This window comes from Sorex araneus, chromosome 2 (genome assembly GCF_027595985.1).
Source record: "Sorex araneus isolate mSorAra2 chromosome 2, mSorAra2.pri, whole genome shotgun sequence".
Lineage (NCBI taxonomy): Eukaryota > Metazoa > Chordata > Mammalia > Eulipotyphla > Soricidae > Sorex > Sorex araneus.
The window spans coordinates 246,789,493-246,803,142 of NC_073303.1; the positions used below are offsets into that span (position 1 = coordinate 246,789,493).

General features: G+C 41.7%; 1 protein-coding gene across 1 annotated transcript; it reads left to right on the plus strand.

Annotated features, from left to right (window-relative positions):
• The first annotated feature begins 795 nt into the window (after positions 1-795).
• Positions 796-1,743, plus strand: LOC101552480 (olfactory receptor 7A10-like). The gene has a single exon (XM_004615042.2). The coding sequence runs from the start codon at positions 796-798 to the stop codon at positions 1,741-1,743; it is 948 nt and encodes a 315-aa protein (XP_004615099.2).
• Positions 1,744-13,650: the final 11,907 nt, after the last annotated feature.

The window sequence follows — 13,650 nt, forward strand, 5'->3', positions numbered from 1 at the left end:
TATTAGATATGCCAAATACAGTAACAGCAAGTCTCATAATGGAGACGCTACAGGTGCCCACTCAATCAAATTGATGAGCAATGGGATGACAGTGACAGTGATACAGTGATCTTTCATTTGAGAGCCTTACATCTGATTTATTATTTCTTGGTCTGAATAAATTTTTTAAATTTAAGCACCATAATTTTCAAAACTATCTATGAAAGAGTTTCATGCAATATTCCAACACCAGTCCCAGTGTCCCCTTCCCTCCACCAGTGTCCCCAGCTTCCCTCCCACCCACCCCCAACCCTGTCCTGTCTCCTTGACTGACACATTTTAAAATTTAATTACTATGGTTTGGGTTTCGTGCTTACAGTCTCTGTGGCTTTAGAGATAGACATATACCGCACCTTCACACCACTGAGTATATTTTATTACCCAACCTTAGATTTATAATTATTTTCTCAAGCTTTTAGTTAAAATCTGCTATTTGCTTTTAAGAGATACTTAGTTGAATAATGTTTAGCAACTCCAGTTTCTCCAAGATCCATAGAAACTGATGTCTACTTTGATTAAAAATAAGGTGTATGGGGCTGGAGCGACAGCACAGCCTGTGCATCGCCGGGTGTGACCCAAAAATAAATAAATAAATTAATAAAGTTGGCATTGATTTCCATAGACGTGAAACTGTTCTTCTAAAGCACTCACAATAATCAAATATTATCACAATGAAAAATTAAAAGCAAAAGCAATCTCTGTTTACATAAAAAATAATAATTTTGCCTTACTCAGTCCTGTAGTGCCATTCACAGTATGGAAACACAAAACCTGACAGGAATGGTACAATTTCTTCTTCTGAGATTTTCAGAAGAACAAGAATCACAACCCCTAATATTTGGGCTCTTCCTGTCCATGTACCTGATCACTGTGCTGGGGAACCTGCTCATCATCCTGGCCGTCAGCTCAGACCCCCACCTCCACATGCCCATGTACTTCTTCCTCTCCAACCTGTCCTTCGTGGACATCTGCTTCACCTCCACCACCGTCCCCAAGATGCTGCTGAACATCCAGACGCACAGCAAGGCCATCAGCTATGAAGGCTGCATCACCCAGATGTATTTTTCCATCCTTCTTGCAGGATTGGATAACTTCCTTTTAACCGTGATGGCCTATGACTGCTATGTGGCCATCTGCCATCCACTGCACTACACAGTCATCATGAAACCCCGGCTCTGTGGACTGCTGGTTCTGGTGTGCTGGATCGTGAGTGTCCTGCATTCCTTGTTAGAAATCTTCATGGCGTTGCAACTGTCCTTCTGCAAAGAAGTGGAAATTCCTCATTTTTTCTGCGAACTCAACCAGGTGGTCCATCTTGCTTGTTCTGACACCTTCCTCAATGACTTGGTGATCTACTTTTCAGCGGGAGTTCTCGGGGGTGGTCCCCTTGGCGGGATCCTTTACTCCTACTGTAAGATAGTTTCATCTATACAGAGAATCTCCTCAGCTCAGGGGAAGTATAAAGCGTTTTCCACTTGTGCGTCCCACCTCACAGTGGTCTCCCTATTTTATTGTTCTGCTATAGGGGTGTATGTGAGCTCTACTGGTACCCAAAACTCACAGTCTATTTCTATAGCTTCCGTGATGTACACGGTAGTCACACCAATGCTGAACCCCTTCATCTACAGTCTCCGGAACAAAGACATCAAGGGGGCTCTGAAAATTCTCACTGGGAAGAAAACAATGAAAGTACCATTATCCTAGCATGGAGGAACTACCAATTATTTCAGAGATCAAATACTGAGAAACTGACCACATGATGCTTTTGGTCAAAGCATGGAATGGATTTATATTTTTATTTATTTCTAGATTTTCCATTGTTTTTATTTGACCGGCCATAAAAGTTATGCTTGGCATGCTTTATTAATGATCTGCTTGCTTTGGTATGAAAGTGTTTTCATGTATACTGCACTCTCTCAAACTCATTACTAAATTGGGAGCTAAGAAATTTTGTGGTTCCCAATTACAACACGGTATGCATTCATTTCTAAGAGCAACTTCTTGGAAAGAACTATACTAAGTTAACTGTTTGGTCACCTGATGCAACTGTATTAAAGAACAAGATACAGATGATAGCCAACTAGTTTGTATAATTTTAACAATCTGGAAAATTTGCTGTGAATTTTCCCCATTGTTTACAACATTCATTTGTGTAGCTGACTTAGTCATTGTCTATTGATATTGATATAATTGGGGTGTGACTATCCCCTACTATTGCTGTGTTTATGACAATCTTTCTTTGTAACTGTATTATTTGCTCCAACTATGTTATTTGGTGCCCTGATCGTTGGTGAAATAAATATATTGATGAAGTTTATGTTATTGATACATTGACTCTTTATCATTTCACATATCATTTTGCAGTGTCTGTCTTTCATGACTGCCTATTTTAAAGTTTTATTTTGCACAATAAGAACTTTATGAGACTAGAGTGATAGTACAGCAGGGAGGGCGTTCTCCTTGCACGTGGCTGAGCTGGGTTCAATCCCCAGCATCTCATATAGTCCCCCAAGCACTGCCAGGAGTAATTCCTGAGTGCAGATGCAGGAGTAGCCCATGAGCATTGCTGTGTATGACCCAAAAAGTAAAAAAAATGAGTTTATTAGTTCTGTTTGTATGGAATTTTCCCCCCAAATGATTCACTTTCAGTGTTTCTGTGTTCTGCCTCCAGAAATAAATGCATCTCTTGTAAGCAGTTTTTGGGTTTTGTTTTGTTCTTGCTCTCCCCCTCCACTGCCCTTCCGCCTGTCCCCCAACAGAGTCACCCTATGAATCATGATTGAATAATTTAATTATTTTGCTTTTAAGGTGATTGTTGACAGCTATGAATTTGTTTCAACTTCATTCTTTGCTGATTTAGTGATTCTTAAAATTCTTTCCCTTTTCTTTTTCCTCCCCCTCCTCTTCCTGGTTCAGTGCTCATCTCTCCGTCCTCAGATTGAGGAGGTTCTCAGCTATTATTTCTTCCACCTGCCACTGTCTTTATCACTTTCAGTTCTTCCTTTAATTCCTGTGATGTAGAGGTTGTTAATCTTGCTGTGCCATATATCCTTTAAGTTCTTTTCAATTCTTAAATACATTTTTTTCCATCTATTTTTGAGATATGCACATTGTCCTTGAGTAACAGATTGGAGTCCTGCAGTTGAAGCTTACTATTCTGTAACTATTCAACAACCGTTATCTTTAGTAACTTTTGTTACATCTGGATAATTTTTTCTTTCTTTGTTTTGGAGGGGTGGCAACCACACCTGGTAGTGCTCAGAGCTTACTACTGGCAGATTTTGCTAGGGGGTGCTGGGGATTGAATCTGGGTTGGCCATGTGCAACACAAATGCCTTACCCACTGCACTATCTGTTTGCCCAAGCTTTACAAAAATTTTCCAAGCTTTACAAAATTTTTTTAAATCAACTTTTCTTTGATTTTGTTGCTCACTTCCATTGCTTTCATTAAGGTGAAAAACCAGCAATTTGATGTACTCCTCACGCAGTGCTGATAGAGCAGAGGATTTTGTCCCCATTCTTTTTTTTTTTTTGCTTTTTGGGTCACAGCCGGTGATGCTATGGGGTACTTCCTGGCTTTGCACTGAGGAATTACTCCTGGCGGTGCTGGGGGAACCCTATGGGATGCTGGAAATTGAACACGGGTTGGCCGAGTGCAGGGCAAACACCCTACCTGCTGTACTATATCTCCAGTCCCTTGTCCCCATTCTTCTGAGTGACAGATTCACTTTATTTTTTCACGAGTCGGTGACACACAGGGACAAGGGAAGAAAGTGACCTAATCAGTGATCCCGGTCTCAGATTCACAGGACTGGGCTGGAGCCTTTGACTCTGGTTTGCCAGGGCTGAAATTGCCAGAGGAAGTTGAGTCTCTAACACCCTTGTAGTCTCTGAGGTGGAGTGAGCCTCAGTCCCCGACCAGAAATCACTGTCGCTGTGGTCTGGTCACAAGACTCTATCACAGTTTGGGTGACCTGGGCAGCATTGTGATCCCAAGTTCCCTGTCACTGCGATTTAGTAACCTGCTCTTTAGAGCTACAGGGTACTGGGGGGGTGTATTTGTGAATTCCCAACTGCAATTGGAGAACCCAAGTTCAGCAGGGTTGGTAGCAACCTGTGAGATGAGGCTATTATTGCTTGGATATCCCTGATCTTGTAATCCAATCAATGGCCAAGATCCAGAGACTATAAAACAACCCTCCCAGAAGTGCGCAGTGCATTTGGGGCTCATTCCCTTGACCCTGAAAGAGCCTCCAATGCGGCACCGCTGGGAAGAACGAGTAAAGAGAGGGTGTTAAAATCTCAGGGCTAGGATGAATTGAGACAGTACTGGTGCCCACTTGAGAAAATTGATGATCAATGGGATGACAGTGATACAGTGATCCCTGAGCTTATGCAAATGAGGGAGCTCTGGTCCTTCCAGAGTGAGTCCTTCCGAGGTGCCCCCATTTGTCCAATGTTTAAACAGGTCTGAAGGATGACCAGGGATGCATAGTACCAATGACCCTGCGATAAATCTGTGTTCATTTTGAGTTCGGGAAGGTCTCTTGGGGGTACCTTGTGTCCTGGTTTTCTAACAACCACTGATTCCCTTTTGTCATTATGGAAGAAATTTGGTGGTCATAGCTAGAGAACTCAGGCTTGCATGAGGCTTGGGTGGCTATAAGCCAACTTCATTCAACTCTAGCCCGGGAGGCAAGTGACATCAGGTCAGAGACAGCAGCATGTCTGAGTGTCTCTGTTGGGTGGGTTTGATTGGCAGCTCCAGACTCATACCATGTATTAAATGTGAATTCATGGCATGCTAGTTGTAAATTTATTATAAATAGAATAAATTAATTTTATGTTAACTGTGAATCTGCTGAAAAGAACAATAAATTTTTTTTTTAATTTTATTGAATCACCATGTGGAGGGTTACATAGTTCTCAGGATTATGTCGGTTATACAATTCTCAAACACCCTTCACTTCACCAGTGCCCATCTTCCATCACCAACCCCCCCAGTATACCTGCCGCCCCCTCCCACCTCCCCAGTCCCAACCCTTGCACATGATATGTTTCACTTCGATTACGCCTTATTTCGATTACATTCCATGTTTCGACACACAACTCACTACCGTTGTTGGGGTTTCCCCCAAAAAAGAAAAGCAGTCCTATTGCCAAGGAGGCATTTGATAGTTCTCCATTGCTAAGAATATAGAGATATTAAGTCCCGCTGTTTGTTACATAGTTTTTCTTTTTCCCCCTTGCCCCGCGCCACCGAGTTCACGCCTGTTTTAGTAATCGCCACGCTGCCTGACAAGGGAAAAAAAACCGAAAAGGATGGTTATTTCCCGTCATCAGCAGGCGTGGGGCTCTGGCTTAGTTGATAGACTAGTAGAGTGTCTCCAAGCAGTCTCTGGACCCGAAGGTCTTGCGCTGGTATCGGCTCCGGCTCGAGATTCCACCAGCGTCCCGCTAAGAACAATAAATTTTAAGAGTACATTCCACATGGATATTTCTATATCTATATCTATAGAATAATATATATATATATATTTTGTTTTTTGGGTCACACCTGGCGATGCTCAGGGCTTCCTCCTGGCTTTGCACTAAGGAATTACTCCTGGTGGTGCTCAGGGGACCATATGAGATGCTGGGAATTGAACTCAGGTCGGCCGCGTGCAAGGCAAACGCTCTATCCGCTGTGCTATCGCTCCAGCCCCAATATTATATGTTCTTATACGAGGATATGAATATATTTTCTCCAATAAAATTTTTAGAAATATATTTTAGGAGTTGCTCACAGGCACTCATAAAAGAATCAAGTGAAGAACTTACCACAACTATTTGGTTGTTATTGTTTGGCCACACCTAGTGGTGGCCAGGTTTTACTCCTGGTTCTGAACTCAGGGATGCTCTTGGGAAGGTTGGGGAACCTGATGGGGTGACAGAATGAACCTAAGTCAGCCCAATGCAAGTCAAATGATCTAACAGCTGTACTATTGTTCCAACCCTCTATCAACTTTTGAAATGGGTAAATGTATTACTTAATTACAAATAAAATGCTTGGTTAAGGAAGTGTCAAATTAGCATGACCTTCCTTTCTCATGGGATCACAGATGAGAGTGATACAGATGAGAAAGTGCAGCTTCGACATGCAAGAGTATGTTAGGGGTACAGAGACCACAGACCTGCCAATCTTTGCCGAGTCAGGGGCTGGAGTGATAGTAGAGTCGGTAGGGTGTTTACTTTGCATTCAGCTGACCTGAGTTCGATTCCCAACATCCCATATGGTCCCCTAAGCACTGCCAGGAGTAATTCCTGAGTGCAAAGTCAGGAGTAACCCCTGTGCATTGCTGGGTGTGACCTGAAAAGCAAAAAAAAATAATGCTGAGTTAAGTTTCTGAATAATAAATGTGATCCCAGAGGATATGAATGCACATTGCCATCGGAGAAGTGGTGGTGCAAAATAGACACTACATCCTCAGCCTAACGCGGGCGGGGGTGGAATAATGCCATGATGGGTGCTATTCTGCTCATTGCTCGTTGATATTGGCACCTCCCTTCAGACAGAACAAAGGAAACCATGCCAAGAAACTATGCATATGAACTGGAGCAATAGCACAGCGGGTAGGGCATTTGCCTTACATGTGGCAGACCCGGGTTCAATTCCCAGCATCCCATATAGTACCCTGAGCACCGCCATAAGTAATTCCTGAGTGCATATGCCAAGAGTAATCCCTGTGCGTCGCCAGGTGTGACCCAAAAAGAAAAAAATGAAGCTATTAATACTTAAATACAAGCTTTACTGAGAAAACATATTTCACTCATAGCTATATATACTTAAAAAGAGACCCACATCAATGATATAAGGATATGCATATGTGCATGTAGAAATTCTTTAGGAATATAGTATTGCTGCTGTTTAAAGCAATCATCAAATAACCAAGGTTTTTTTTAAATCACAATCTCTGAAGTACATGTATTTATTATTCTTTCAAAATTCAACTCCAATATAATATATGGTTAGTAGAGCTCAGATGACCTATAATTTGATCTCTCACAGAATGTTGAACTTCTTCTCAAGAGTGGACCACAGACCAGCAATTGTAACTTCAGCATCACTCAGGTTTCGTTAGAGAACTGCATCCATGGGCCCGGCAGGACGGATTGAGCCAGTATCTATGTGGAATATAATAATGGGGAACTTAGACACACAATTAATAAAAGTGTCAATGGTTGGAATCTTGCCACAGGTGTGTGTGAGGTGAGGGCAGTTAGGATAGAGAAGGGATCATTATGACAATACTAGCTGGGAATGATCTCCTGGACAAGAACTGAGCGCTGAAAGTAGGTAAAGGGATATACATGATAACTTTTCTGTATTTGTATTATGAATCTTAATGCCCCAAAGGAAAGAGAGCTGGAATGAGAGCAAGAGAAGAGAGAGGGGTGTGGGGAGAGGGAGAGAGACAGAGAGACAGAGAGAGGGGAGAGAGGGGAGAGAGGGGAGAGAGACAGAAAGGGAAGAGGGAGGAGAGGGGGAAAGAGCCAGAGAGACAGGGTGGAGAAGAGGGGTAGAGAGACAGAGACAGAGAGAGGGGAAAGAGGGGGAGAGAGACAGAGAGGGGGAGAGAGACAGAGAGAGGGGAGAGAGGGGTTGAGAGACAGAGAGACAGAGAGAGGGAGGGGAGAAAGGGGGAAAGAGACAGAGAGAGGGGAGAGAGGGGTTGAGAGACAGAGAGACAGAGAGAGGGAGGGGAGAAAGGGGGAAAGAGACAGAGAGACGGGGAGAGGAGGAGAAAGACGTGCCACATCTGGCACATATTGCCACCAGAGAAATGGTCCCACTTCACGACTTATCTCAGAGAGATGCTGACAACTGATTCTCCTATCTCTAAAGCTCCTAAATTGCGAGGCTACACACCTTCAGACTTCACAAGGCTGACAGCTTAGTAGAAGCACAGAAAATTAGATGGGGAAATTATGTAGAAGCCGACCAACCTCAACGAGTGGAAACAATTCCACACAAGGTTTGACTAGCCCCTAGGAACTCAGTAAATTCTGACTTTAGTAAGAGCATTACTACAATGAGATATCCATTGTAACACTACAAAGTAAATGATTTTGTCACCTCCTAAAGAGCGGACTTAGGGGATAGGTGGAAAACCGGGGCTGTTTGGTGGTGAGACTGGTGTGGGGACACTGAATTACCTGAAACAACTGTATTGAGAGCAACTTTGTAAATCACTGTGTTTAAATAAAGTTTCACTAAAAATAAAATTAAATTCGCCCCCATTGAAAATAGGATTGGTAATAGAATACTTCAACCAATTGATTTCACCAAAAAAAATCATACATTGTCAAGAAACTTAATTCAAGTAATGTGGTATCACTGTATCACTGTATCACTATTATCCTGTTGTTCATCGATTTACTTGAGCAGGTGCCAGTAACGTCTCCATTTGTCCCAGCCTTGAGATTTTAGCAGCCTCTTCTTACTCATTTTTCCTAATGATTAGGGCTTTTTCCAGGGTCAGGAGAATGGGACCTATTATTTGTTACCGTATTTGGCATATCGAATACGCCACACGGAGCTTGCCAGGCTCTACCATGCGGAAGGGTAGCTGCTCGGATCTCGGTAGCTTGCCGGGCTCTCCCAGAGGCCTATATATTTCTCTTTATGATGATGTGTCACGCAGCCGCAAAGCAGCCATGTGATCCAGGAATAAGTTCACTCATGTATGAGGCTTGGCCTGAGTGTGTGGAAAGTGGCCTGGAGAATGGTGGTGGTTGGGTAGTGGGGGTCGGCTGCCGGGGCTGGGTCCCTTGGGTGGGGAGAGCTCTCACCCATCCCCCTCTGGGGCACCCCTGGTGCAGAGTCCTGTAGTATGGTTATGGGGGCCTCATTTTATGCTCTGTTCCAGGAGAAGCCGCCATGAGTTCTGGAGGGTGGCTGATGAGGAGATTATCTGGTGCTGGCAGGAGGTGGCTTTATGGGTATGACCCCTGGGTCACCGGAGATTGGGGGAAGCAGGCAGAATATCTCTGCTCCCGGGTCCCATTGAGCCCAGAGTCCAAGATCACAAAGTTCCGCCTTGCCTGGGTTCTATGGAACTTCGCTCATGCGTGGCTCGGCCTGAGCATGTGGAAAGCAGCCTGGAGTGTGGCGGTGGTGGGGTAGTGGATGTCGGCTGCTGGTCTGAGTAGATCTGACTGCCCCCAGCGTGTATGATCACTGCCTTGAATTCTGTCTTGGCTTGGCATGCGGGCCAAGAAGTGTGGTCCTTGTACCAGACACACCCCATTCTCAGGGACTCTGACCCAGGTCTCTTGCAATTAGGAAAGGTTTCCTAATTTGTGATCATGGAACGATTCTTATCTTCTGATCTAAGAAGGATATTCTACTTTGTTTTGCAAAAGCATCAGAGCCAAGAAATGCAATGTCCAAGTTTTTAATCCAAGTTGGACAGTTCTCCTTGTTGTACTGTTTGTAGCCATTCTCCAGTGACCTTGGGCTGATTTTTTTGCAGACAACATTACTTTGAAGCTGCAGTTAATAATGCTTTGGAGGTAACTTAGTCCAGATCAAATTCTAATGCTTAAACTTTGAAAAGGTCAAACTCATGATTGGGATATACTTTTGAGCAATGATCTGTCTGTGTGCCAGGAAATTCATGTAGAGGTCATAATTGGGTGCAACTGACCTCTAACGAGAACTCCTGTTAGGAATAAAAAACCAATAGAAAATTTTCGCTGTGTCCAGACAAATGACCCTTGGGGAAATCTCATACCAAGTGGTTGTAGTAACTAATTAGAGATTTGTATAATGAACAGACATAGAGAGCTATAAGTATCTCCTCTTCTGAGTCCTTCTGTTTGTTCAACCAGGGCTGGTCAAGACATGGTTATTGAGTTTGGAGATGTGAGGCTCTCTAGGGCTCTGATGCTTCCTTACAACCTGTTGTGTGGTCTGTGGTCTCTATCATCAGTTTCCCAGAGTGTATTTTGTATTTCAACTCAGCGTCCTTCCTCTGAGAAATCTCACCCAGGTGAGTTCATAGGTAAAGCATAATCAGAGAGAGAGAATAAAAGGTAAAATTTAACTTGAGTTCACCAAACAATTCCACTATCCCTGGTCAGATACCACTGCTCTCTATTATTCCTTATTAATTCAGTAACTTATTGCTCACAGTGACCAAAAAGGATAATTATTAAAAATCAGTTAAGGGATCGGTGTCAGTGTATAATGATATTAGTAAAATGAGAATTGGAAGAGAGAATCACTGTATCACTGTATCACTGTCATACCGTTGCTCATTGATTTGCTTGAGCGGGCACCAGTAACATCTCCATTGTGAGACTTGTTGTTGCTGTATCTGGCATATCGAATATGTCACGGGGAGCTTGCCAGGCTCTGCCGTATAGGCGAGATACTCTAGGTAGCTTGCCAGGCTCTGTGAGAGGGGTGAAGGAATTCGGCCAGCGTGGAAGGCAAATGCCCTTCCCGCTGGACTATCCCTCCAGGCCAGAAGAAGAGAGAATGAGGGCTTAAAAGCTTCCAGCTAAAGTAGAAGTAAGTCCTATGATCATGGCAGAGCATGGAAGTAAAGAAATACTGAATTTGATGTGGAAGGATATGGAGTGATGAAAAAAATCCATGTTAATTTTAGATAAATCACATAATTATGCTTGGCTATAGATGAAGAAGATCCAGAATGCGGAATGCTGGAAAAATGACTACGCACACAAACATCTTGAGAGCTATATTCCATGCATCTCACTCTGAAAATTAATAAGGGCCATGGTGATGGTGTTTACTTTCTCATTTTTCATTTGCTGCCTGTGTAAAAATAGTTGTGTGTGTGATAGACTTCTTTCCATTTTTAATTTTCTGTTGAAGTACAATTTTCTGTGATATGTTCAAGTCACATATCCAATATCCACAGATTGGATATGTGACTTGAACATATCACAGAAAATTGTACTTCAACAGAAAATTAAAAATGGAAAGAAGTCTATCACACACACAACTATTTTTACACAGGCAGTATTAGATATGCCAAAAACAGTAACAATAAGTCTCTCAATGAGAGATGTTACTGGTGCCCGCTCGAACAAATCGATGAGCAATGGGATGACAGTGACAGTGATAGTGATGTTCAAGTCACAGTAACTTTTCTTGTTTTTCATTGCATTCATTAAAGATTATCAAAATATGGCAGCTAGTTAGTCATCTGACTATTGTCTTTTTATTTCATTATCTAGGTAGAGCTGTATTAGAGATAAGTGACAATTTATGATGTGGTGAGATTATCATTCTCAATAGTTTACACTAGAGTTCCCTTGGAATTTGTTTATAGAAGATTTGAGTTTTTGCCTCAATGTTCATTTTCTGTTTGGAAGAGAAAGGGGAGGGCTTGGAGGGCTAGTACTGTAGGGCATTTGCTTTGCATGTGGCCAGTTCAAACTGGTACTGCACCCCATATAGTCCTTCAATCCCCCTCCCCCAAGGTAACCTTGAACACAGAACAAAGAATAGGTCGGAGCACTGTTGGTGGGAACAAACCCCCCCCAAAAAAAAAGAGAAAGAAGAAATTTTATTTTTAACCAAATGTCCCTATAAAATATAAGAAATGCTCAGGGTGGGGTGGTGGGGGATGGGGTGGGGGTGGTGAGAGGGATACTGGAATCATTGGTGGAGGTGAATGGGCACTGGTGGAGGGATAGGTAAATGATCACTGTATGAGTAAAATGCAAACACAAAAGTTCATAAGTTTGTAACTGTACATCACAGTGATTCTCTAATAAAATTTTTTTAAAAATTGGAGTTAAAAATAAATGCCAGTTTTAGTAATTCTATGGCTGAAAAAAATTAAATCCTTTTTTAAAACAGAAAAAAATAGGAAATGCTTCTTTACAAGCAAATATGTACCTATTCATTCTAAATAAAAAATTGTCGTCATGAGAGCACATTTTCAAGATCCAAAATGATTTCACTATAGTTGCACATTGGAAAAACTCAGTACAGTAAAATATAGCTCTTTACCTAAGGTAAATAGAGGAGAACACCAATTTTGAACTATATACAGAACCTCTGGAACAACTGGAAGCAACTTCTTTCACAAAAATATTTTGTTTCTGGTCATTTAATGGAAATTTCCATTCATGTCAGAGTAAGCATTTCTTTCAAAACTATGAATCCACATATAGTCTGTAACAAATTTGAATCTTTTATTCCAGTGCCATGCAAGTGAGAATTAATTTCTTTGAATGAATCTATTTTCCAGTTTATGCTTAAGGTAGATAGAATTATTTTAGTCCATTGGTATTAGAATATGGAAAATAATTGTAAAGTTATGGCTAAATTAGTTACAAAGAATTCCATTTTCAAACACAGTTATGACAAATGATTATCTGCAACTTGCTTAAAATGTGGGGTATACTGGTAATTCTCAGTGAAAGATGAATTTTGTTACTTTTGAAACACAATGATATGATTTCCTTGGTTTCTGAAAGATGGAAATGGTTCACTTTTTTGGATCTGAACTGTAAGCTAGGTTGGACTGTTTTTCATTCGTTTTGTTCCTTCTGTGCCCTAATGAGCTGCACACTCCTTGTGTGCAATGAATTTCTGTTTATCTTACATGTGAAGCACATTTTAATGCTTCTCACATGTGTATCATTAAACAAAAGAGCTAAGCTCAGTTTCACGTTTATTATTGGTTCTCATCACCTTTAAATCCTCCTGTCAACTCCTTTTCCCATCTCTTGAGTCCTTACACTTTCCTTTCCCACTGAATCTATTTCTTAAATGCACATTCCATTTCATCGGCCATTGACAAGCATTATTTCCACTTGACTGAAAATAACTTTTATACGGTAACAGCATATTTCAATATGTGCACCTTTATTTAAAATGATAATAGAGGTTATATATGACTTCTCTTTTTAATCTTTCTTCCTTTTCCTTTCTCATTTGTCAGTGCCAGGTAGATGTACCTTCATAGCAACCAGTTTGATGTCAGTCACTATTTAGACTTATTTTTTCTTTAGGATTATTTTATTGAATAATAAGCATAATACAGCTTTTTAACCCTATGCACTCAAATTTTTTTAAAAGAAAAGCAGTATGTCTTATTACACCATGATTCTGGCTAATAGCTTTGCAAGACTTTGGGAAAAAATCTTTAAAAAGGGTACACATGTCACTTGAAACTTACAAATTTAAGAATATCAATGAAGAAATACTTTTACACTCTTACAAGGATCACTAGAAAGAAACAACAATTAAAAACTAAGAAACGGCCTCAAAGGCTTTAAAAATATTTTTTATTTTAATCCTTACACCACAGTAAGGTGATGTTATTCAATAATCTAATCCATTTGCAAAACGCCTCTCTGCATCTGCTCTGGTGTCTTCTGCCTTATCCCTGCCGTTTTATGTAGGGCTGGTGTGTAAACACACACCAAAAAAAGAAGAGAGGGGGCACCACACTGGGCACAGGGCAGTGGCGCTCTATCTCTCCAGCTTCCCGAGTTCGGTAGTCTCCAGCTGCTTCCCCCACCCCGGGGGAGGTTGATGGTGATGATGAGGCAGGTGAAGGGGAAGGAACGAGGGCTAGGCTG

Excerpts from the sequence above, each read along its gene's own strand:
- LOC101552480 (XM_004615042.2), top strand. The coding sequence starts at position 796 with ATGGAAACACAAAACCTGACAGGAATGGTACAATTTCTTCTTCTGAGA.